This window comes from Cyrtonyx montezumae, unplaced genomic scaffold, assembly GCF_038088225.1.
Source record: "Cyrtonyx montezumae isolate F1298 unplaced genomic scaffold, pur_monq_1.0 scaffold_3, whole genome shotgun sequence".
NCBI lineage: Eukaryota > Metazoa > Chordata > Aves > Galliformes > Odontophoridae > Cyrtonyx > Cyrtonyx montezumae.
In genome coordinates this window covers 122,460,950-122,487,612 of record NW_027072034.1, presented here as the reverse complement: position 1 = coordinate 122,487,612, position 26,663 = coordinate 122,460,950, and the positions used below count along the sequence as shown (strand labels likewise).

General features: G+C 38.8%; 2 protein-coding genes across 2 annotated transcripts in view; both read left to right on the top strand.

The window, feature by feature from the left end:
- The first annotated feature begins 9,802 nt into the window (after window positions 1–9,802).
- RPS16 (ribosomal protein S16) lies at window positions 9,803–12,669 on the top strand. Its single transcript, XM_065743253.1, has 6 exons — window positions 9,803–9,863; window positions 9,943–9,998; window positions 10,628–10,729; window positions 11,256–11,352; window positions 12,299–12,346; window positions 12,472–12,669. Exons 2-6 carry the CDS (start codon window positions 9,951–9,953, stop codon window positions 12,615–12,617), a joined length of 441 nt encoding a protein of 146 aa, XP_065599325.1. The 5' UTR covers window positions 9,803–9,863; window positions 9,943–9,950; the 3' UTR covers window positions 12,618–12,669.
- A 7,588-nt stretch (window positions 12,670–20,257) lies between these two features.
- The window catches only part of OTOGL (otogelin like), an 88,688-nt gene continuing 82,282 nt past the window's right edge, over window positions 20,258–26,663 (top strand). Inside the window, exons 1-4 of the mRNA XM_065740899.1 lie at window positions 20,258–20,336; window positions 24,506–24,566; window positions 25,493–25,611; window positions 26,299–26,453. Coding sequence (XP_065596971.1) covers window positions 20,258–20,336; window positions 24,506–24,566; window positions 25,493–25,611; window positions 26,299–26,453 — 414 coding nt within the window. The remainder of the gene's footprint in view (window positions 20,337–24,505; window positions 24,567–25,492; window positions 25,612–26,298; window positions 26,454–26,663) is intronic.

Genomic DNA, 26,663 nt, shown 5'->3' with positions numbered 1-26,663 from the left:
ACACAAACAGAGAAGGTAGCTGTTGTTTTCTTTTTATCACAAATGGTAGTTCAACTTTTTTGTGCTGTTCAAGGCAAGCATCCTGTCAAACTGACCTGACATACAACTAACTGCAAAACATCTCTTCAAAAGACAAATCAATACACCCCAATTTAATATTTTTAAGCATGCTTAAATTTATCTCTATTAAATGTGAACTATAAGAATTACGTTTTAACAATTAATACAATATGGAAAACCTTAAGCACCCTTCTCTTTTTAATCGAACAACAAATATATTAAAATAAATTTCCAAGAGGTTTGAAAATCGTTGTTGTCTATGAATAAAAAAATACTGATATAAGCTCCATATGATGTGACACCAGCAGGTATTTTCTACTCAACTGAGTTTGGAATCATATAAGATTGTGAAAAGTTATGTTGATGGCTTATCTATCTGCATGCTTCAACAGGATTTTGAAAAAAAGCCTGGAAGTTAAAATGCCACTGATCATGGAATGGAATAACATGGTAGAGATTATATGGGAATTATTTGTCAAAATAAACTCTTAAAATAAACAGCTAGCAACTGAGCCCAGAATGCACAATAAGCAGACTTGAAGAGCTTTTAATCCATTCTTGAAAACAAACAAACAAACAAACAAACAAAAAAAAAAAAAAAACCACAAAACACCACACGCACAGAAAGTACTTATATTAAAGTAATAGTTCAGAGTATCTTTAAGTCCAGTGCAATATATTCTTTCACTCCATAATGTTCTACAGCATTTGTTCCAAGGCTTAATCCCCTTCTGCCTGTGAGATACTTGTCCTATTTGTTTTCAGCTCCTATCAAGTAATGGCTTTGCTCTATGTGAGAGGACTACTCCATTCGATACAGAGAGCACACTGGATATAAAATATTCTGTTAAGTTTCATAGAATCATAGAATGGCCTGAGCTGAAAAGGACCTCAAGATCTTCTAGTTTCCAGTGATAATGAACAGAAGTTCTGTTTTCAAAATGTACAGATACCTTAAAAAGTTTAATCTAATTAACTTTCAATTAGATGTAGACTACGTATCTATGTCATATTGCAAATGGATCTCAGCCTCCTAATTTACTGAGGTTGCTCCAAAAGTAATGCCTCCCATTTATTTCCATGGAAACTGCAACAGATACAAAGAGCTCAAAAGAGAATTTGACAGTGCACACTCTCAGCTACAACACGCTATTTTTCAACACAGCCACCGTTAGCTATATATTTCTTGCCAGCAATGAATAAGAGGTGGTATGCTGCCCTCATAAAAATCTGCGTGGCCATCCAGAACATGGCTAATGTTTCATGTTGCAGTCATACTGCTGAAATACGCCACCTACTGTGCTCAGATTCACTGTTTGGTCTCCAAAAACATACAGCAAATGTAGATGAATGTCAATGGGTGCCATTTTTTTTTTACATGGAGGAATTCAATGCCACACCTTTGCTTCATGCACACTTCCAAGTCAGATGTCATTTTGTCTGACTGCCCCATCTCTCACACAGAAACAAAATGGAATGGGATATTGGAAGGAAGGCTCAACTTCTACTGCTATAGGACCAACATCCACCTCAAACATTGTGGGCTTACATAATCCAATAGGAGGCATTAGTTTTGGAACCAAATGCCATCAACATTTTAAACATTTCTGATACTCGAGGTTTATTTCACAGATAATTATTGATTTATATGATACATAAAATCACCATAGTTTTATTTCAACACTTAAAATACTCTCCACTTGACAAGACTTCACAAAATTGCATCAACAGTATCTTATACTGTGTAAGACCACATGCAGTGATGATTAGGATGTGACAGTTATTGCCAATTGTTCCATGTCTTTGTTGCTAAGTGCTTCATATACCTGCTGATGTATCTTGGTCTATTCTCAAAGCCTATCTTCTTTTCAGAGACTCAACATCATCTCCCAGCTGGGTGTCATCAAAATAAGATTTTTTGTTGTGACTTATAAATGCAGTGTTTATGCTATAATTCCCATGATATTTATTTTGGAAAGATAATACTTTCCAATAAAATATGAGGTAGTCTTCATAATGCTTACATGAGCTTGATACCTTTGCTTTGTAAAAAAAAAAAAATTGCTCTTATTTTCTGAATCTCCACAACACTATGAGAAGTTCAACAAGAATATGGATAAAATGAAATTTCATCAAAACTGAAATTTGAATGGAATATGTTTAATACCAAGAAGTCTGGAAAACATCTCCATTGAAGAGATGTAAAGACAATTTAGGTGTGATTTGTCCTATGGGATGCATGGCAAAAGCTCTGGCATCTGTTATTTTTCAAATACATTAAGGAAATCACTGAAGCAGTTTCTTGCTTCTTAATCTGCTAATCACAGTATATGTCACTGAGTGACACACCAATATGTGACTGTGGAATACACCTCCCAGAAATACTTTTTCCAAACACCAATACGAAGCTAGAGGTAGTATCATTAGAAATAATATAAAAAAGGAGGTCCAAAAACTTGAGCATAGGAAATTCCACACCGAATATGCAAAGAAACGTCTTCCCAGTGCAGTGACGGAGCAGTGGCACAGCTGCACAGAGAGGTGGTGGAGTCTCCTTCTCTGGAGACGTTCCAGACCCGCCTGGACGCCTACCTGTGCAACCTGGGCTAGGGAGCTGCTTTGGCAGGGGGTTGGACTCCATGATCTCTAGAGGTCCCTTCCAACCCTTACAATTCTGTGATTCTGTGAAAAATCCTGTGAAATTTTGAAGACTAGTCATTCAAAAAAGAGTTTGTAAAGACATTATAGATCACCAGACTGCTGTGCTGCGGGAGGCTACTGAACTACTACTATAGAATTGAAATAATCTGGAAGCTAAGTATTTGCCAGTGTATCAGATAATGGCATGTGCTGTATAAAATCACTACTGTATACACATAAAAGAGTAAGAAAAGTATGTATGCATAGACTTTATGGTTAAAATAAATGTAATGTCTAGGCTTAGGGTGAAAGCTAAATCTAAAGGACTAGAAAGACACTTTGGTTAGCGTCAAGGCTGCTTTTCTCTGATACGAAAAAGGTGAGTTATTTCCTAACTATTTCCTAGAAATTCCTAGAAATATTCCTAGAAATATTTCCTATTTCCACTCATCAAATTCTTTCAGTAGCATTCTATTACCTCCCTCTTACTTTCCCCTATAGCTGGTCCATTTTTGTGTTTTCATCATCCTTAGACTCTCAACTTTCTAAACAAGGACTGTATATTCCAATACAACTTTATTTTCCAATGTGACACTTCCAACAAAGACTGTATCTTCTAATAGAACTTTACAACACATAACAAAACTGGTAATAATCCTCACTAAAACTCTTGGATACTAATGCAGTAAAACGAAGCACCCAATGAGCATGCCAATTAGGTAATTATGATGATATCTGTATTGAAAGGACAACAGACTACTCAATGAGACTTAAATTTTTATGAATGTTCCAGTCTATCACCATACTCCATATATATAATTCTACTTTGTGTGTGAAACCTTCTCTAGAAGAACAAAGCACCTCCCCAAATGTGAACTTTGTCTGCATAAATAAAACCATCTGGATTGCTGTCTAACCATCTGGTTTGTCTAAAGTTTATAGTCTCCTGAGTGTTATTCACAGACCCACATACAGTCAGGCCTCCAAAGACATTTTTATTTGGTAAATGCTTTCCCACAGCACTTTTATTTTTTCTATTTGTTTTTGATCTTGTAAAAAAAAAAGTCATTTTAATACGTGTGTTGTAATACTGCATGTGTTTGTGTTTCTGCTTGTAGTTCTACTAGTGGGTAGATATTACAAGCTGGATTCCCTTGGGAACAGGGGAGGAAAGAAATACAAAAGAGACACTTGGAGATACCAGATTCTGAGACTTCTTTACTGCTCTCCCTGAACAAGGCGCTGAGTTTGGGTGGACAGATGACCTAAAATGCATCAGCTATTAACGTGTGACAAGACATCAAGAACCGAACTGTCTCAGTTCAATAGCTACAGCTGATAACAGGTAACCAGCACTGTGTCAGCTGTCTACCAGGCAGGGACTCTGCTGGTCTGATGACTTCAAAATTCCCAGCAGCGTGCAGAGTCCAGACAACACACCAGTGTTCTGCTCTATGTGAATAAAATGCGTAATTATTTTCCCATAGTACTACAAGCTCAACAGTCACTACACTCCTGCTTGCTCATGCTTGACAAAAGATGTTTTTTCCACCCAGACCCCTCACAAATCCTTGCCAAAAGGGTTCATTCTCCTTCAGAGTTCAACTGCTCCTGTTTCTGGAGAAAATATCTCAATTCTCCATAAGTCAGTAAGTAGACAACAGTTCACGAGCTGAGATACTTCCCCCTTATCTGCTCTCTTACCACAGGCAATGGAAAATGTTTCACTTGAAACAACAAACAGATTCAAAATCAGAAATAGAAATGACCTAAGTAGAGATTAATATAACTGAACAGAACCTATCTCATTCTGTTCCAAACCGTCCCCGATGTGTCAGCAAATCAAGTGTATAATTGTTTATTTATGCAATAACTAACAACAATCACATCATTTCATCTACCTAGAAGACATACTATCTATGAGATTTAAACTTAAATGTAGATCCACAGGTCATGGAGTGCTATCTTTGTAATCTGAACATAAGCAAAGCAACTGGGGCAAGAAGACTGTATTTTTAAATTATATTTCTATGTGCAAAACAGATGTCCTTTTCTATAGTCACTCTTTCCCAAATTTCTTCAACACAGAAAGATAGAAAGGATGCCAACAAAGCTGCGGAAGCTAAGACCCAGGACAATTCATCTCTCTGCTGAAGAGTTGAGAGAGGGCAGCTGGATCCCACTGGACCCTGCTGTGTTTAGCTTCTAAAAAAGGGAACTAAAACGAGGAGCAGCCTCCAGAGGCAGCAAAATACAGCAGGAAGCCTGGAGATGCAGCTCTGTTCTAAAAAGAAATAAATTGTTTCATGTATGTGATTCTATTTACTTGTTAGCTTATTTGTGTAGCTTGGGGGTCCTGGGTTGTTTCCCAGTCAGCTTCTTATAACTTTAATTCCTGTTGACATATGAAAATGTGAGTGTACGAGCTCACGCACGCAGTTTGGAGCAGTTTCCATGGATGTACAGAATAATATTAAATTATCCTAATTTATTGTCAATAGATTCCACTAAAGTCTTGTATACTGTAAGAGAGGTTGTACATAGATAATGTCTTATTCCAATTATAAGGCCTTGATTTTTAGGTTTTAGCCTTTTGTGGACATAAAGTAAGCAGTGAATACACAATCAATTTTCAGCTAAACTGTCTTCACTAAATGCATGGATTCCCAGCCCATTGTAAATAGGATGAGTGCTGTAAATTTAAGCCACAACATTTTATCAGATTCTAGCAACAAGTTGAGCACCACAGCTAAAACAAAGAACCTTAATGACTGTCTTTATGTTTAGATCCAAGAAGGGCTTTGCTTGGAAATTTCTTTTGTTAACTGTACCTAAAAAAGCTATCATATTCATTCAAAACTAAACTAAAGGCAATCATTAATTGTGATTTTTCCCAAGTAGCAATGCTGAGTGGGTCCATGAGTAATCTATTGTATTGCTCACTATTTACATGCAGTAAGTTTCAGTGTGAATATATTTGTCACTTTGTCAATTCTACATTACAAATAGGCTTGTGTTTTCAGACTTAGTGTGCCGTAGATGTTTATAATCTTTGAGTGGGAGTCAGTATTCACATCAGTCAGGATAATGCCTACCCATAAGTTCTAGACCTCATGTTAGAGTTTCCTTTGAGAAGTATAATTAAACTAAAAACAAAATTTGCCTTAGATTTCAGGTATTTTCTTAGGAAAATAATATTTATTAATATGAAAATCTTTTGTGATGCTTACTTGTTTTCAGAATGCTATTTCCAAGTGCTGGGGAGATTTGTTTTCTGGCAAGCATCAAACATTTTTCCATTGGTCACAGCATTCTTGCACTAATTGAGTTTAGAAAACTCTTCAGTTGCTGAACACGATTAACATGATCTGCAAAAAGCAAGCATCAAAAATAATGGGATCCATTAGCTAGTCACACATGCATTAGTTGCAAAATATATGAGAACTGTATTCTGCTACTACAGACCTTTTAGTTACCTTTTTTCCTGATATATTTCATACTTCTCAGTGAAGGATGCCACTGATTTCCAAAGTGTATAAAACTGTACAAGACAAAAGCCTTCTGGAGCCTATAGTGATGATTTTGCTAATTGAAGTAAAAACTGCAGGGAATATGCTTTGTTTATTTCAATACTTATCATGCATGACCAGATCTTTTCCCTGGTTAAAATTATCTATTCTGCTGAAAATAATTCTACAATATACAATTCAACTGCAAAATTTGCATAGAAGTCATGGATTTTTTAACATGATTACTGGCTCTGTAGAAGAATTTTATTTTTTTGTATTTCCCCTCGAGTCTCCTTTACTTTCACAATTTTATTTCACATGATAGCATATATTAGATAAACTGATCTTATTTTGCTATAGCTCTCACCTTTCTATTAACGTTTCAGATATTACATGGGGAAGATAATCTCACTAATTCTTGCATCATTTTTCAATAATGTTTTCTTTCCTTTCAATTGGAGGAAACTTAAGAGTCACAGTACAGCTAGACTTGCTAGTATCTTGACCTTGACTCTTTGCTGACTGACACTCTTGATAGCTACAGACTTCTGTGTTAAGTAGAAGCTAAAATAATGTTCTCCTGGAATGTTACATGTGAAATTGATTTAAAAGATGACAAGGTCCAACTGGAGAACAAACACCATGATTTCGCATTGAAGTTCAGTCCACTTAATACTTTAAACTACATAAAATAACAATTAAAAATGCAAAATGCTAAAATTTTCAGTTGATTTTACTCCTGCACAAGGAAAGTAAACAAAATCTGCATTAACATTCAAGTAACTAATCTGTATGAACGTGAAGTCCATGAGCTGCAGTACAGCCTCATGGCATCAGCAGATTGGACAGTGGACTGACACCCAGGTTGTACATTGCAGATTTCTTCAAGATCTGCTAACCAACAGATGTGATGCTGCTCTCTGGTCAGACCAGCTCACTGGCTCTGCTGGCTCCATCTTTGCCTTCTCCTCACCCTTATCTTCCTTCTCTCTTTTCTGTGGAGCCACATTAATCTACAGAATGCTTGTGCAAAGGAAACAAGCAAGGAAACAACTGAAGACAGGCTGTATCCCCGTAATGTGCTGCACCTTTCTGGCAAACTGAAGAGCATGTGCAGTGAGGTCTGTGGGACAATAGCAGGTCTAAGCAACATCTTTTGCTACATCCTACAGTGAGGTCAGAGCAGCACCAGTAGAGACCTTTCAATTCCTTAAATCTTCACTAAACTCCCATGTAAAAGATTTAGTAGCAGCAGGATACTTGTTGGTATAAAGATACACAAGATATCATCTGTTAGTGCAATGTAGAACCACTGTGAAATCAAGGACTCAGACTGCAGCCAATTAGAAATATTTTTCCTCCTGTTAGGAAACAATAAAAATGCCTTGGCAAGATGAATTCAGGCCTTCTGACTTTCTCTTGAAATGCTCTTTCTGGTAAAAGTAGCTTATCAGCAAATACACTTTAATTTCTGTGGCTCTGATTATTAACTTCTGCATACCGTGTACCTCTTCACACCCGCACAAAGTAAGGTTAAAGAGGCTGCCCAACAAGTGCCTGACATTCCACAGGTGTGATTATTTTAGAAGCATACAGGAACAGAAAACAAGAGTCTGTAGATGGTACTTGAAGGTTACTGTATTACTGTTTTTTTTTTTTTGAAGTTAGAGATACATTACTATTCTGAATTGTTCTGTGCTTTGTAAGTAGGGATACTGCAGTGCTTGGATTTTTCTCAAAAGTACAGTACCTTGCCTGAATTTTTTCCTCCACTCTGCTGTTTTCTTCTTTGGACTTTTGTGTATGGTGATATTTATTATCTAATCATCTCCTCCCAGAATACAGTCTAACTCCTGCAGTAACTACTTGCTTTAGCATTGTGGTTCCTAATCCTGTTTTTATGCTAGAAAGCAAAGGAAACAAGCAGCAAAAAGTATTTAATTTCTTATTTTCTTAGCAGAAAGTTATATATCTGTAGGCACGTTACAAGCTTTACAAACAGGTTCTTCTAGGGTTTTTTTTAGTTTTAAGTAAAATGTACAGCAGACTAATATCCAAACGATGATAAATGATGCAAGAAAGAATGCTCACAAAAAGTTAGCTTTATATGAGCAGCCATTTGATTAACAGTATATTTGGTATTAATGCATGGTTCTTCATTAGCAGACCTCAGATGACACTAATGAAAGGAACTGACTTAGATTTGTTTTCCTTTCAAAGCATCCTGAAGACTAAAAGCTCAAGCTGCTAGTGGCTCACCTTTGGGTCAATCATAAATCTTGGTCGAATCCTTTAGTCTGATGGGGTTAAGTAGGAAGTCCATTTTCTTTTTCATTGAAATGTAATTTTATGATACTTAATACTTCAGCCTCTGCATCTGCTTTCATCATGCAAGTAAAATATCTCTTACGCAGTCATCTATTTTCACCAAATATGTACAAACAAAATTGTTTTTCAGTTTTTCATTCTCCTGTGAAAACTATCTGAAGTTGCCTAACACACTGGCTACCATTCCTCCTCTCCTGATGATGGGGAAAGAATGGATGATAGACACATGTGATTGCATAAACACAGTTTCTTAGAAAACAGCCTTTAAAAAAAAAAAAAAGCAAACACTTCTCAGATCACATGTTGAAGCTTTGTACAATCAGGGGTTTGAGATGTGCTAAATCTTACATGCTCTGCACAGTACTATTCACTTGAATAGAACTAATCACTCAAATTGCATAAAGCTAAGTGCTTGTTTAAACCCTCACATGACTGATGACTAATGTTCAGTATTTAAAATTCTGTCCAAAGACAGAAGAACTGATTGTTTCATCTGAGCAGTCAACTTTCACATTAATCATAGTAATCTAAATCTCTATTGTTTAAAGTAAGCATGACCTTGCCTCGTTGATGGCTTCTGCTTTTGTACTTCTAGATATTTTTGCATAGAGAATACTAAACACTATTTTGCATAGCGAACAACAAACCCTAGAAGTAAAATATTACAGTCTGAAAATGACATAAAATCCGAGTTTTGTAACACACTGAATATGGAAAACAAAATGTCAGATTAACAGTGTTCCGTGCACTTGAATTTAAGTAGATCTCCTTAATTTTAAATACAGTGGTTGTTGGCTAATTACATAGGTATATAGTTTAGCCTGAATATTACTGACTCAGTGCACAATGTTACTACAGAATGCAAATTTACTTTACTTTCCCCAGAACGTTACCAGGTACTTAAAAGAAAGTTGCACTATCACACAAAGGAGGCCCCATCAGCGACTGCAAACCGCACCGACAGCCTTCAGGGAAAGGCAGTTATCAGCTGGGTTCCGCTCGTGAACGGGCTACATAACAAAAGCTCACCCAACACTAATGACGCGAGAGAATAGAAGCCCTAATAAAAAGAGTAAGGCAGCAAAAGCAAAAGGGTGAGAGGGCTGACCCTACAACCCAGCGCGGAAAGGGGACGGCTCGGGCCGGAAAGAGTGGCCACGCCCACCCCCAAGCGCCCGGATGATTGCTGCAAACCGCTGTCGTAAAGCGCGGCCGGACGCGGTGTCGTGCTCCCGGAAGACAGGGTGCGCTTTACGGCTGGCCCGCCCCTGAGCACAGGCTGGGAAACCCCGTTCGGTCTTTTCGCGTTGCCGCCGTCGGAGCCGGGTGAGTGGCGGCGGGCTGCGCGGCCTGCCTGTGGCCCCGTTCCTGGCAGTGCTCACGTCTGCTTCCTTCTCTTTTGTAGGAGCAGTCATGCCGGCCAAGGGTCCCCTGCAGAGCGTTCAGGTCTTCGGGCGGAAGGTGAGGGCACGCGTGGCGGCTGCCTGCACCGTGCACGCTCTCCGCCAGGCCGCGGCCCGGCACGATGGGCGGCACTCTGCTCTCGCTGGGGCGCGTTGCCTCCTGCCGCTTCCCAAAGCGCAGGGTGCGGCCGGACGAGGCAGAGCGGGCCGCGCCGGCTGGGCCTGCTGGGCTGCCCACGTGCGGCGGTAGCGGGGCTCGATGGAACGGGGTCATCCGGAGATACGGGCTCCAAAGGAGGAGGCCCACATACGCTGCATTGAAGCTCCTTCAAATGTCAACCCGCCGACACGGTCTGTTTCACCGTCAGCGGTGTCCGAAGGCCGTTTTAAATAGGGGAATGAGCTGTTACACTGCTGAGATGGGAGGGCGCAAAAACATAGATAACAGGCTGTTGTGAATGGATGGGGTAGCTTTCCCAACTTTAGCTTTAATATATTCTTGCTAAGATAGTTTTGTATCGTTCCAAGCAAATGCATGGAAATGTCAGAAATGGTGCTGTTTCCTTCACTGAGAAGTGTTAACATTCAGCATGAAAATAATCTGTGTAGGTTGTTAAAGTTTATGAAAATTGCACTTTACACTGCTGGTGTGAAAAATGCTGCACTAACATGCATTTGGATTTTTAGAAAACAGCAACTGCTGTTGCCCACTGCAAAAGAGGAAATGGCCTCATTAAAGTGAATGGAAGACCTCTGGAAATGATTGAGCCTAGGACCTTACAGTATAAAGTAAGTATCTGCTGAGCTTTAACCCACCCTTGAATGTTAAAATACCCTTATATGCTTTATCAGTTGAGCATGGAGAGGAGTTGCATTATGGATGCTACTAAATCTTTTCTTGTGTGTCATAGTCTTTTTGAAAATAGAGTAGAGTGTCCTTCCGTAACTGTATTGTTGACAGAAGGGTACTTTTCTTGCTTAACTGAGAGTGTTCTGATTTAATAATCTTGATCTATTTTTCTGATTTTGCCTAAACCATTTGGTTTCTGTTAGTTTCTGTGTATGTACACAGTGCTGCTCATAATTTTGAAACATAAAATAACCCAATCCTGGCCAGCAGCATGTTTGTTTTATGATATTACTAGTAGGTGTCAGAGAGCCCTGCAAGAGTTGAAGTTAATTTGAATGTGTGCCTTTAAAATCCAGTCTCAATTTTTCAAAACATATAGCAACTTCACATGTGGTAAGCCTCTAAACTTATGTCCTCACTGACTCTGATAACAAAACAGATTAACAATATTAATTTGTTTCCTAGTTGCTTGAGCCTGTCCTCCTGCTGGGGAAGGAAAGATTTGCTGGTGTTGACATCAGAGTCCGTGTGAAAGGTGGTGGCCACGTAGCACAAATCTATGGTAGGATTTGGAGTTGAGCTTTTGTTTCGGGCTGGAACAGGTGTATATGAGAGGTTTGAGTTTGGAATAGTAGCTTGCACATTTCAGTGTTCTGTTTCTTCATAATTACTCAAGCATAGTTTTCTTGAATATATTTTGCCTGCAGAACGGTAGCATCTGGAGCAAGCTGAATAAAATTAACTTGTGAAATTTGAAGGAACTGATCTTTACATCTTGTGGTGTGACAGTTGAAGTGCCTCACAGCACAAAGATTTTTTGGGGAAAAGGAAACTTTCCATTAGAAATTGACTTCAATTTTAAATTTCCGGGCTGTTCAGAAGCATCTTTCATCATACCTGTGGAGCACATTGTGAATGAGAGCATCTCTTGGCAGAGCATATGTCTGAAGTTGACTGCACTTGTTTTTCAGACAGTTCATTTTTTAATCAAACTTACTTCCAAACTGCATGTTTACTGTCACTCTCATATCACTGTTTTGAGTTCTGATTATTGTTACGGGATTGTTTTATGGAAGTATGCTAAAAGAAGTCATGCCATCCTATTGTGCCTTCTGCTACCTTAATCTTTGAACTTCCTGAACTCTTTTATCTGTGTTGAAAGTTAAAGACATTTTAGAGAACTGTGTTTTTAAGGATTTTGAAAATTAGCTGCTTAGTAGAGGATGAGCAGGATTGTATTCTACAGAAGGTGATAAAAACAGCACTTGTACTGTGCTTTGGCTAGCTGGCAGTTGTCAATTCAGAAGATGAACTGTGGGTGGCCTCTTGGCATGGAGTTCTTCAGATTTGCCAAAGTAAAGCTCACATGGAGTATGTGGGAGGGGACAGTAAGGAGGGAAAGGACCCTTCAGCAGAGAAAAGTCAGCAAGTTTCTGGGTCAATTGTCAGTTTCTGTTTAAATTTTAAATACATTTGCAATCTTTACTGATCCTTTTTTTTTTTAACAGCTATCCGTCAAGCTATTTCCAAAGCATTGGTGGCTTACTATCAAAAATGTAAGTTGATTTAGATCGTTAGATTAGCCTTAATTGGAAATGTGTGCTTTCTGACAAGTGTGAAATTGCTAACAGAAATGAGTTCCTTTGAGAAACTTTCAAAACTATTTTCTTTTTCTGTATAGATGTTGATGAAGCATCCAAAAAAGAGATCAAGGATATTCTTATCCAGTATGACAGGACTCTGCTGGTTGCAGATCCTCGCCGCTGTGAATCTAAGAAATTTGGAGGACCTGGTGCTCGTGCACGCTACCAGAAGTCTTACCGTTAAAATTGTTCACCAGTCATGTGACAGTCAATAAACAAAAGAGAATTTGATAAAATTGTGTTTTCAAATGGCTTTTTTTTGGTTGTGGGTAAACAGAATTTCACTTCAGATTGATTCACAAATCCATCGATAATAAGGTAAAAGCAGGTGGCTCTTAGTTTCTTCAAAGGGATAAAAAAAACTCTTGATAGACTTTCTGGGCCTCGGTAATGAAGAAAAACCTTGTACTGTGGATGTATGTGTGGTTATCAGAACATTGAAAGCTCCCTTTTTTATTTGGGAGTGATGGGGTAGCTGGTGGGGTGGGAACATGCAACAGTTTGTTGAAGCAGACACACCTGCCTTGTATGTTTAAGCAAATGATCCTTTATAGGGAGCTGAGTGATCCTGGTGTTACTGATGGAGGTGATCCATGTTCTCTCTGTATGAAAATGTCAAAGCCTCAGTGCTGACAGGTCTGTGATGTGTAGGAGAGGATCTGTCTCCTAGTTGGTAACCGGTGTGTGACTTAACCTCAGGATGCTGCCCTAAGGTAATACTGCATTAAGCATCTTTTATACTTCTGTGTTGGAAAGAGGGTCTTTTCAAAGGAATGTTGTTTTCATTATAGAATCATTTGAAATACTGCTCAGAATGAATTTCCAAACATGACCATGGAATATTGACAGCGAGTGCTGCTCATTTGCATGAACTGCTTAAGTTGATGTACTGTTAATGGCAAGTGACAAAATGATTATTCCACTGAAAGAAATTCCCTCAACGTAGTGCTAAAGTGGATATTCAGGTAGGTATTGTAAACTTTGTATTTGAAGTTCACATTTTTATAAACAAGATAATTGACCTGCTCCACATGCAGGTATAACTCAGTTATTACAGGACAACGAGCATGGTTTCCAGATTAATATGTCTAAATGTAGGAAGCTTTTTTTTTTTTGAAATAACAAACCCAGTACATTCTATTTCAAAAATAGTATTTTGTAGCTATAAAACATAAAAATAACTTTGTTTTACAAATAACATGAGATCTAAATTATTCATCCTGCAGCCACAGGCGGACATGGAGAACAGCATCAAGTGCTGTAATAAAATCAATGTGATTGTCAGATTTGCTTACATTATGACCTAGGTGAGGCAGTGGAAAGTCTTAGGAAAGCATGTATGAAAAATCTGGAGTTGAAAATATGACTAATTTTGAAAGATATATTTAGGGTATGTGTTTATCAAACATGAAATGTTGGAGAAGTTCCAGTTTCTCATCCACTGAAGCTTTGAAGACCTTCAGAAGCAATCTGGTTAGGAGGAGGGAGAGTTAAGTTCTGAATAAGACATATGATGTGCCAAGGAAAGGCTGTTGGAAGGGCTAATTCTGTCCCTTGAAAGAGTTGCAAATGAATGAGAACTTGGATATGAGTTGACCCAACTGTCATAGAAACAGCCCTACATCGTTGTTTTTTGTGTTTGGAAAGCAGTTTGGAGAGGAACTGGAAGAAACGTTGAAGACTATTCAAGTTAAAGCAGCTTACCTTCTGTTATATTGCTTTTAAAGTCAGATGTTTTTCCTATCTTCTTGTCACTTCTGTGACAATACTGAAGTTGTTCGATACATCTTGATATACAAGATTTTGGGGTTATTTCTATCAAATGTGATATTTCTTTTCTCACTTATTCAGTGATAGGTCATTCAGTGTGTTACGTCTATACAAAATTAAACTGGCCTGTGAGTTGAGTTGGGAAATGCAGATAATAGCACAGAGCACAACGTTGCCCTTTTGTTCTAATTTAGAAAAATGATTATCATAGGCTTTTTATAAACAGTGGCACTTGTTATATTTTTCTGATTTTTCTTGTGGCAGCTTTTGTTCAAAGCCCTTTCACTGAAGTGTAGTAACTCAAGAGTTAAATGAATAACTTGAACAAATTCCTTCTGGGAAGGAATTCTCCATCCATTTCCCATTTTAGCTGCCAGAGTCTGCCACAAAATACTGCAATACATGACCTGAATAGAAGTAGAAAACTGTTATTCAAGCCTCTCTCACACTTTCATTGGAGAGGACTATTGTACATTCTATTGCCAATTTACATAGCATAAAACAAAATCCTGGTAAGTGGATGATGTCTTAAATTTCTAATGCTTGAGTCTCTTTGGCAAGATGCATAGTTTCCTTTCCTCGGTCTCTCACTTGTGCATCCTCACATCTGACCCATTTCTTGCTCAGTGAGTTCTTCAGAATTTCTACCTTGGAATATTGTTGCTCACAAAGTATGCTGGCTCTCAGGCTGCCGAGACCTGTGATATTCTGACTTGCAGCCTGGATGTCTAAGGAAAGGATGCTCTGCAGGGAGAGCTTCAAATATGATTGCCGAATTCCTGTGAGTTTTGTGAAAACTGGCATCTTGATAGATGCTAATTAGCTCCAGCTGGGGAAAAATAAAGCCTTTTAGTTATTTGGCTGATTGACAAGCAATGGCTCTCTCATTGCTCAGGAAATGCATACTAGCCTGCCAGTTGGCACATGTGTACCTTTACTGTGTCTTGTCCAAAACTGATTATTGCCTAGTTATTATGCCAGTAAGGTGCAGGGGAAAAGCAAAGTTCCCATGATATGAAAGTCACAGAGGCAGTGGAAGTGAAATCACCAGCTCCAGTAACCTCAGAGGTGACTTTCACAGTTACAGGCAAACTCATATATCAGTTTTGCTGCCCACAAAACAACTTGTAACAACCAAGGACTTTTGTTCTATTCTGAAAAAGCTGAAAATAAAACTTGCATTGCTACTAATATAACCAGAGATGATCTCTGTGTGTTATTTCTCCAAACAAAAACTCTTAGCGTAATAAAAATGCTTTCTGAACTGATCTCTGATCCTGTGAAAACGCCCTATTAATCCTAGAGAGTGATGTCATTCCCACAAATTTGCTTTCTCGATGAGAAATGATTGTGGAATTGGACTGCTGTCTGCGTTTGTGAATGGCTGTAGATCTTTCTTTAAATAGTTGTTGACTAACTGACCACTAGAGGGCTTAACTTCACTGGGGAAGTGTTAGTTAAAGTGAAGCTTTAAGCTTGTGGAAGACATAAGGAGAAAACATTTTCATAAAAGGCCTTTCTTAATGTCCTGATTCTTTGGGCATGGAAATCAAGCTATGGTGACTGAGCATCTGCTCTAGCCATGCACATCCTTTTGCTGAGAATTACTAACAGTTTGATCTTCAAACCCCAGGGGAGGTTTTTGAGCAGCTGTGGAGGTACTGCTCGGAGCAGAAGTGCCTCCAACCTTGTATCATTCTAACTCCTTAATTATTTTCACTGATGCTAACCCTTAGGAAGATCTGGCATGTGCATTAAAGTGTAGTGCCACTTGAACTCTTCACTGAAAATACAAGTCCAAGGAAGGCTGGAATATGAGCTCTAAGATGTGCTATGTTTTGTTAATGATGATGGCTCCAAATCCTGAACAGGGCAAGCTGGAACCCAAGTCACTGAAGGATGTTGTTTTCTCATCTGTTGCTTATAATCCTGATCAAATGCATAACCTGTACATAAAATTTAAGTCCTCTCAAATGGACCTGGAAAATCTTAGGCAAGCTTATACTAAGTACCATAGTGTGATGGAAAGTGCAGCAATGACAGCAGAGTAGCAAGGTCCTAGGCTACAGCAAGTAAGGACTTACTCAAATGCAACAGCTGTGGGCACAAAAGGAATATGCTTATCTCTAGAAGGCCTCAGGTATGATACCCTTAACTCCACTGCCAACCTTTAAATGAGGCCTGGGAAGGGGTGGATCCTGGCTCCACTCCTTCCAGTCATTCAGGGGCATTGCATGCACTTGAGTTTCCTTAGGCTGGCTCTACCTTTCTACCAGATGTGCAATCACAGGTTCAAGCTGTGTCTTAGAATTTCTACTATAATATACCAACATCGGTGTTGATTTTTTTTTTTAATTTTCACTTTTAAAGAAAAATCTAAAACTTGAAAATGTAAACATTAACATTCTTTTAAACGTAGGCCAGCTTGTTTTCTATATTGTTTTTTTTTCTTACCAAAGTAATTATTTTCTAATTCATTGTTCATGTTTTCCAGAAGTCTCAATCTGTGAGCACTGTACTACTTGTGTAGGTAATGTAAGTCATTGCCTGGGTATCATTTTTTATTATTATTTCTTAATATAGTTCTCTGAGTTACAGTTCTGTGTACTCAGCTGAATAATTCTTTTCCCTTATTAGCTAATGTCCTTCATCTGCTTGGGACTGTGCTATTTCCTATGCTGTCTTGAGCAGAGATATCCAAACTTAATGAAACCAGTTGCTCTAGCTCATAAAAAGTCTCTTTATAGCTTGTAAAGTAGGCTTGGCCCACTTTTTAGATGTTAGAGTTTTAACAACTAGGAAATACTAATTTGCCAGAAATATTCCCTTGACTTTATTATATAAAAGTTGTATATACATTAAAAAGTCATTTTAACAACTTTTGTTAAAAAGAGTTAATTTATATTAATGTTGAGAAATATTAGCATGAGGAATGGAAAAAATCCCAGGTCAGGTTTCTTAGAAGAGTTTGAAATAGTTCTATACCAGACTTAGCTTCAAAGGAAAATAGCTCTGAGATTGGGAATAGTCTCACCTCTGTCCTTGGGAAGGTGATGTCATCTCCAAGGAAGTGGAAGAAAAGAAGTTTATCAAGAGTAGTCAGCGTGGATTCGTCAGGAGGAAATCATGCTTTACCAATCAGCTATCAGCTCCCTGTGATGTCATGACCAGCTGGGTAGATAAGGGGAGAGCAGTGAATGTTCTGTATGTTGACTTCAGCAAGGCTTTGATACTGTCTCCCATTACAACCTTGTAAGTAAACTTAGGAAGTGTGGGACAGATGAGTGTGCAGTGAGGTGGACTGAGAACTGGCTGACTGGCAGAGTTCAGAGGGTTCTGATCAGTGGCAGAGAGTTTAGCTGGGGGCCTGTAGCTAGTGGAGTTCCCCAGGGGTTGGTATGGGTCTGGTCTTGTTTAACATCTTCAGAAATGATCTGAATGAAGGGATAGAGTGCACTCTTTGTATATTTGCTGATGATTCAAAGCTGAGAAGAGTGGCTGATGCACCAGGAAGCTGTGCTGCTGTTCAGGAGGCCTGGGCAGACTGGATCCTCATGAGGCTCAACAAGGACAAGTGTAGAATCCTACACTTGAGGAGCAATAACTGCAAGTATCAGTACAGGTTAGTAGCCAGCCAGATGGAAAATTGCTATGCGGAGAAGAAGCTAGATGTTCTGGTGGACAACGGGTTGACTCTATGAGCCAGCAATGTGCCCTTGTGGCCAAGAAGGCCAATGGTATCCTGGAGGGCATTAGAAAGAACTTGGCCAGCCGGTGGAGGGAAGTGATCCTACCTTCTGCTCTGCCCTGGTGAAGCTACATCTGGAGTGCTGTGACCAGTTCTGGGCTCCTCAGTTCAAGAAAGACAGGGAACTACAGGAAAGAGTCCAGTAGAGGGACCACAAAGATGGTTAGAGGCCAGGAGCGGTGCCCTTATGAAGAAAGGCTGAGAGACCGGGGACTTGCCAGCCTGGAGAGAGGGGATCTTATCAATGCTTATAAATATCTAAAGGGTTGGAGTGAGTGAGGTCAAGGTCTTTTCAACAGTGCCCAGTGGTAGAACAAGAGTCAATTTGCACCAACTGGAACACAGGAAGTTCTGTATGAACATGAGGAAAACCTCTTTTACTTTGAGGGTGACAAAGCACTAGAACAAGCTGCCTGGAGATACTGTGGAGTCTTCTTCTCTGGAGATATTCAAAACCCACCTTTCCTGTGTAGCCTACTTTCCTGTGTAGCCTACTCTGAGGGAATGGACTTGATTCTCTCCAGAGGTTCTTTCCAGTCACTGTGGATCTGTGTAATTCAGCGATTCTGTAATTTGGAAGCTCTGCAGTAATCTTAAGGCACTGCCTTCTAACAGGAGATTTATAAAAGCATGAAACATTGATTATCCCCTACAAGATAGGTGTCCACGTGAAGTATTTACAATCTGCGAGCAAGACTACATTAGTGCATTAATTTGGATCAGGAGCTCACTTCTTTTACCTCAGCTTGCAGATTGGAGCGGTTTTGGATGTGAAGCAGATGAAACTGAACTGGAAGATGTGATCTTGCTGCAGATAAGCATTCTGTGAAATCTGATGAGCCCAGGTTAGTCAGAAGTAAAAACAAAGCAAAAATCTTGAGGTGTGAATGGTGCAAATATGTTTCCTTTAGGATTTACAGAATAATGAAACACAAGATGGACAGATAACTAATTTCAATGTCTAATAAATATTTTGTGGACATACATATAAATGGAAAGCTGGATACAGAGTATACTCACTTAAGTATAGTCAGTAATAAAAATAGTTATTAAGAAATACTTGAACCATGGTGTATTGTTGTAATGTATATCAGTTTGTGGTAAATATCCTTGGGTTGCCAATGATCCTGAACCTGCGTGAGTATTGCTGTGTGGGCATAAATGTATGCCTGTGGTTGGAAAGTTTGTGTGTTTTCCTTTGCCCCTTCTAGTACAGCTAGAGAGAGGGGAAGAGAAAGGGATGAAAGAATCAATGGGAGAAATTTTTACTAAAGAGACAATCAACTTCTGCATTTTACTTTAGCCCACAGCCACCCTGTGCAGAATGCTTCCAGCATCTTTTGAAGTGCATGGAAGGAATGGAGGATTAGGTGACAGATAGGCTTCACAAATGGAAGTGAGGAGTTGTCATTTAAATTGATTGAAAACTTCATTTCTTAATCATGCTATTAATGATTAAAGTGGGTGACATTTTTACTCTTTTAAAATACATTCTTGTTTACTTTTGCTGAAATTATATTATTCTATTCTATTGAATATTAGAAACAACACCTACTGGTTCTGATCACTTTTTTCTTGCTTTTTAAAATCTTGTTTATAACATGAAATTTTCAAAATGTGTATTTTGTTTTGAAATTGAAATACTGTCATATCTTCTGTGAAGCTTTCCTTGATGAAAGCAGCATACTATACACTATACACAAGAATGTATCCAAAATATTCTTAAAAATCCAGGTGTATTATTTAATGGATATATCTCTCCTTTTGAATAGATGAAGAATATTAATATGTTAATTTTCAAAATGATGTGGTTATATTTTACGCAGGTTCTTTCTGAAACTGTTTACTAGAACAAGAAGGGCAGCAAATGACGCAAGTGTCAAAGCACACAAAGGCGTAATGACGACCGAAGGATCTCTCAAAGCGTCACAACATGGCAAAATTTCTATGTCATTGTCTGCTATGTTATAAAGGGCCAATTGAATTCAACAGAGGAGTAATGCTCACAGGTCTGGTGAAAGTGTAACTAATACAGACTCTGCTGAGCAGTTACCATGCATTTCTAATGAGAGACATGCAGCCAGAAAGTTGTATGCAACGCTTGCTAAGCTCCTGAGGCTGTATGTATCTACCAAGGTTGATGCCTCCTTTTCTTTTCCTTTTTGTATTGTATTATTTTAAATAATGCATCAAATTATCTAAAATTTAAAGGATCTAAACATACTGTAGGAAGACACAGTTAGAAGATGCCATCATAGTCAAAGCCATTAATTTGGATGAATTTCCTGTTACTAAGTTATACTGAAATGAACATTGTGGGAAAGCTCAATTTAATGATACCCTGGAGTATATTCTTGCTTTATTCACTGCTGTCCTCTTTGCAAGGTAAGAACTTTATTCCATTTTTGCAGTAATGCTAACTTCTACATTGAGTTTTGTGAATATTTTATTACTGTGTCTGCTTATTTTTCTATCATAAACTAATATATTTAACCCTTATTGGAATTAATAGAAAAATTTCACAGGTTAAAATTCTGTTTTATATATATCTCATTTCTCACAGGTATTGAAGCTAAAATACAGCTTTTTTTTTAAGGTTACATTTTTATGTTTGAATTTTTTAAGAAAAGAAGTTATTAAGGAATTAAGTTTAACTTTCTTTGGTTCATTGCGATTATTGTCAGATGAAGAAGCTAGTAATTAATTTCAGTAGGGTATAATTTTCTTTGACCAGATTGCACCTGCAGTGATTTAAATCATTTTTGGAATGTTAGAATATAGAGAAAATCTTTATAAACATATGCACAGCAAACAGATCTTGTAGGTAGTTTCTTTACAGCAATTTCTAAGACAACGTGCAACATAATAGAATTGCAACTGAGTTTTGTAATAATCATAAAAAGGTTACAGGCTGCTGTTCAAGAAGTTTGATCCTGGATAGATCTGAATACCTCTTATGTTTTACTAGATATAGTCTAAGCCTCTGAAGAAATATGCTTTGCTCTTGTTGGTGGTAGCTTGTACCAGAGTTGAGACCATGGGAACTTGCAGGTGGTGAGCAATTATAAGAATCAAGCTTTCAGGAGGGAAAGCATCTGTAGCTAGATTCCTTGAAGAGAAGGTTATATAAAGATACTTCAGAAAACTCAGGTTCAGTATCTATTTTTTAAAGAACACAGTTCAGTAGTGTTTGCCAAATGAAGAGTGAAGCTGGAGAGAAATATTTATCTTGATGATTTTTTAATCTACAGGAACTTACTGCAGACTTTCTATTTTGAGAAGAACTTCAAGGTAAGTTTTTATTCCTTGTTTGTTAAGTCCTATGAACAAAACAAAAATACGTAAGGCTTATCTATTGTGGTGGAAGTTAGGAAGTAAAATACAGTCTTGAATTTGCCATGTAAGTTGTCGTGTACATGTGCATTGGATGTAAAACACACTTTCGGAATGTTTACAATTATTTTCAAAGGATTTATGTAATGAACATGGATCCTCCATTTGAAAAATGAAGGCACTTATGAAAAATGATACTTCTATGGTCTCGGAAAGCTTAGAGGAGTAATGGAATGAAACCAAGATGAGATCATTATTTTATGTCTGGAAAAATACATTAAATGAGTATCCTTCTACAATTTTAATTGCATGATAAAATCCTAGCTGCTATTTGAAGCACAGAAAAGTAAGTGCTATACAGCCATAAAATAAACATTTTCAATACAAGTTTTCATGTAGAAGTTGAAATCCAAACAAAACCCAAACTAGGAAATGTTCCTGATCCCATTGAATTAAATGGGAACTATGCCATCAATTTTAGTGGAAGTGTCCAGTCAGACATAGCTTTGAATGTCTAGTGACCCTTATATTTAGTGAACACACATACATACAAAATGATATGCCATCTTGGACTGTTGGTAAAACCAAATATGCTTTATAGTCTGCTGCTCTTCTTTCTAAACTAAATCACAAATTTAAGTCTGATAGAACTGGTGAGTAATCTCTTGCTATTAAAAGCACTATACCGACATATTTAAATCACACTTAAGGCAACTTGCTGCTGCACACACATGTTCAAGTACTTATGAATCTGCTTTGCAGTTTTGTATCCTCTCACATAAGCTCGTCCTGCCTATTTTCCTCTCCCTAACAAGCCCCCAGTACCTCTCTAATGCCTGAGAGCAGAGATTGGAGCGCTGCTGAATTCTGTAAAACAAAACCACAAAAAGAAAAAAAGAATCACCATTCTAAATGTTAACCCAAGAAAAGACCTCTTTGATAAAGTGATGGTAATCAGAGAGAAACACTTCTCTCTGGGGAGCTGCTTATTCAGTCTGCTCCAGGGACCTTTGGTTATACAAGATCCTTTTTGTTTTCTTCCAGAAATGAATTTAATGCAACCCGACAGAAAAGAGATCTCTTAACAACAGAGGTAGGTTATACCTCCAAAAGAGCGGGGAATTCCTCCCCCTGTTCTGCTCAGGGGCTTTGCTGTTGTGACAATGGGGCCTTTGTAAGGAGCAAGGCCAGAGTAACAGGAGGACAGTGAGGAGGAGCCACTGTTCCCTACCTGCTACCTCCAGCTGAGGCCCATGGCCTCATGCATTCATTCACTCCTGGAGAAAGCTTCCCCCCTCCCCCGGACAGAACAGCTGACGCACACCTTGGGAAATAACACCCCTGCTCTTCTGCTTTTTGTGAAAGTGAACAGAAAGTTGTTAGTGTCTGATGAAAAACACAGTGACGACTGCAGAGGAGGATGCTGCATGTGGTGGTGGTGGCAGTGGCTCCAGTCCAACCCTGGGTCCCACCACTGCAGCCTGAGGGCTGTCCCACCCTACCCAACCCTATGCCCCACACTGCTCGCTTGCACCGGTGATGTCTGACTGGAATTTAATAGTAAAGAGGAATCTCGTTCCCCTGTGGGTAAACATCTCAGACTGCATAGCCCAAGGAAGGGTTACAGTCCCCTTCTACAAGGGCAGGCGCAGAGCCCAAAGCCTCTGCTCTGGCTCTTGTAGACAGCCTGCAACAGACCAGAAATTATTTTCTCTCAGTCTCTTGGAGATTTATGTCTTCTCGTGAAGACAGAAGGCAGCCAGTACATAACATAACATTGAGGTGAGTCAAGCCTCTTCTAACTAAGAAGGTACTTTCGGAGGGAAATTGACCTGGGGACTGATGGTGGCCCAGAGGGGTGCTCAGCAGGACAGTGCTGTCACAGCAAATTCACTTTACCTCTCCAAAGCAACACAAAAGCAAAAAGTCACTTTGCCGAGGAGAGGGCATGCAGAGGAGTGTCTTCGTACAGGGATTGTTGAGGAACTTCTCTGGCTACAGGCAGTCTGTGGAACAACTTTCTGCTGGAGTCCAGTTCAGATTGGTTTCAGATGGATTGCGCTGCACGAGTTTATCAAATTGTTTCCAGTTGGAGGAGGAAGTATTTACATGTGAAGCATTGGTGGGACTTGATTTGTTTATCCTACAGCGGTGTTTGCACTGAAATCTGTTAGCTCAAGCTCCAGAGGTGAGGCAGGATTCGTAGAAAGAAGACTTTCTCATTAGTGGATGCTTAAATGATTTGTTTTGCTCAGTTGTGCAGCTGAAAGCTGGTGTATACCTGAGTGGGTAGCACGGGAGTACAGTAATGTAACTTATTGCTCATAATACTCAGAGAGAGAACTTAAAAAACAACAACAACAACAAAAACATGGGCAAGAAAAACTGTTTAAGCAAAAGGGCAAAACTTTGTAAAACAAAAGGATTTAAAATAGTCTTGAATAAATGCAGTGGAAAATATCAAGCACTTCATGCTGGTAAACTTTTTAGTCTAGTGGGGGGTAAAAAACCTGGAGTGCTTATCATATGGGACTTGTTCAGTTCTCAGAAGCGTTGATGTGACACGACAAAATGGAACAGCAGAGTGCTGGGTCAGAACCCAGGACTTACTTAGAGACCCCTGCCCCCTTTTTCCTCCACATGACAGAATGCACATCAGGCAGATCTGTCTCCTCTTTTGTTTGGGGTGAGCTGAAATGCAGTTCTGAAGAATCTTAAGTGGAATGTGAAATCCATCACAGCTGAAGTGGCCACAATTGGATGATCAGGGAGTATTGCAGGGCGTGACTTAAGGGGAATTAGGAAGGAGGGATATTGCGTCTCCACACTCTCCAACTCTAAAGGCAGGAGGCTTCTCAGTATCCTCACTCTTCCTCCCAGATACAAACACAGATCTCCCCTGGTGGAGCTCTGCTGGTTTGTTGGCACTGGTGAAGCTGGGAACACAGAGAAAATGCTAGCAGTGATGCCAGTATACTGCTATATAATTCTGTTTCCCTAAAGCATGCTTCCCCTCCCCACAAGTGCTCCAGTCACTGCCTTTCCTGCTGGTCCAGGCTTCCAATCTGTCCATAACATGTGCTGGAAAAGCCACAGGGGGATTCTCCTGTGCTGAAACACCTGCTAAGTCCTATCCCAACCCTTCTGTAAGGCCCTGGTTTTGTATTGGTGAATCTGTAAAGCAGAAACATACTGATTTTGCTTTTGTGTTCCTCTGATAGGTTCAAGCTCCATCTCCTCAATCACACCTAAATGGGACCTTGACATGGAGCCCACCAAGAGGTTAGTGCTACTCTCCCTGGGTAAAGATACTACTGAACACTCTGCCCTCCTACTTGCCTTCTGTTTTGCCTTGGGCTTTGTCCCCTACAAAGCCCTAACCTATCTCATTATCTCATTTTATCCTCATTAAATTGCAGAAATTTCCTGTTGAAAATGTACTTCCAAAATAATGCTGTCAGCATTGTAAATATTTGTATCTACGATAATAGTTCCTCCCTGGGAAGGAAAGCAACTATCTGCAAACCTGAAACTTGAAAACCTCTGTCTCCTCCACTTCTGGGGAGCTCTGATTTAGACTAGCCTCAGTGAATTGTTTGCAGACAGTGAGGTCTTCACTTCCAAACAGCTACAAAACCTTTTAATGAAACTGCTTTTGGAAACAATTACTAATTATAACACAAAACAAGCCATTCCCGTGGAATATTAGATTTCTGACTTCAGTCACCTCTTCAGCAGAAATAACATTTTACAATTTTTTAGCATGCAGCGAGAATTATCTTAACTAGTTTTGACTCTATATTATGTTCTAGACTGTTAATAAGCTGAATATACCATTTGCTGTAATGCCTAAGAGGGAGGAGTGGAATGTATGTATGTGATGTGCTGAATTTGGTCAATTAAAATAATCTTCATCCTGTGTATTTCTAGATCAGGAGGACTGGGATTTGGTTTCTTTACGTGGGAACTTGACCTTTTGTTTGCTGGGAGGAGACTGACCTTTTGCTCCTTTGTTAGTGTACAAATCTCAGACTAAAAGAGGGAGAACTTTGTCTTTTAACCAAGGAACACAAACTATGAAGTTAAATAAATGTTAAAAATAAAATGTTGTTGATTAATTTTCTTAGCTAATATGGATGTTCATGATTTTAGAAGAAACATCTAATGTGAGTCTCAACCTGTCTGAAAAATATTATGTCCACTAAAAGGCTGCTGTGCTTGCTGACAGGTTTGTGTCCTCAAAAGTGCCTCAATGGAGCAGGTTGCACAGAGGCAGGTGACTGTGACTGTCAGTTATTTCAAGCTCAAGGAAGCAGGTGCCAAATTGGTAAGTCTAGGGCTGAAGAATTAATCAAGTTTTGGGTCCAAGTGGTATATAAGGGGACAGTTTTTAAAACAATATTATCGACATAACTTTTGTGATTCCTTTTGTAGTAGTGGAACATCATTCTACTAGAAGATGAGGACTGAAATTATATTAGATGTTAGGGATATATGTAGAGCAACATCACAAATGCCTAGGTTATAGCACCTGACTATGATGACTCATAGATACCGTAAGAGATAGATCACTGTCTAATGTATCAGCAGCTGGCCACTGTTTTTAGTTAACTGAGTTACTAAAGAACTGGTAGAAAGATGGAGTGGCTTACTGCAAATAAAATATTTGGCTCTTTTAATGCACTGGTTTCTGGAATCTCCTATACCAAGAGTCATCTCAGATCTTCAGTACTACTTCAGTAGTCCCTTGCAACTACTTAGAATTGAAATGTCTTCACTGAAGTGAATCCAAAATTTATGATGTCTGTGTGGGACTAAAACTGCATTCTAAGGGTTTTTTAAAAATGTACTTTATTTAAAGTTGAAGAAATCAGATTATCTTTCATCCCATCCTTGTTATTCCTTTTGCCTGTAACTCTTATTTCCATTCTAAGCTTTTACTTCTGCAGATGTCTTTGCCAACTGTACATTTTTCATTACTGTACTTGTTGTAAACTCAGTGTGTTCTCTGCAGTTCCTAACAATGGTAAGGACCGAGATGGGATTTGCAAGTCATGGGGACAGTATCATTTTGAAACATTTGATGGCATCTACTACTACTTTCCAGGAAATTGCTCCTATATTTTTGCAAAAGACTGTGGTGCTCCAGAACCACATTATACTGTTTGGGTAAGTATGTGAGCATATGTTAAAAATACATACTGAGTATTCCTGTATTTCATAAGTAAAGTAAGTCGAGAGACAATAAAAGGATCAAGCTGTTGCATTACATAAAAAACTATGCTGCTGGAAAATGTCTAATCATGTGTGCAGTAACTCAAAACACTGATGAAATGATAATCAGCAGAGTCAATATATTAAAAATAGTATTTCTTACTC

Bases quoted from the DNA above. Each gene is read 5' to 3' on its own strand.
- RPS16 (XM_065743253.1), top strand. From the start codon at position 9,951: ATGCCGGCCAAGGGTCCCCTGCAGAGCGTTCAGGTCTTCGGGCGGAAG. The intron at 10,730-11,255 runs GTAAGTATCTGC...TTTGTTTCCTAG, and splicing joins CTAGGACCTTACAGTATAAA to TTGCTTGAGCCTGTCCTCCT. The intron at 12,347-12,471 runs GTAAGTTGATTT...TTTTCTGTATAG, and splicing joins GGTGGCTTACTATCAAAAAT to ATGTTGATGAAGCATCCAAA.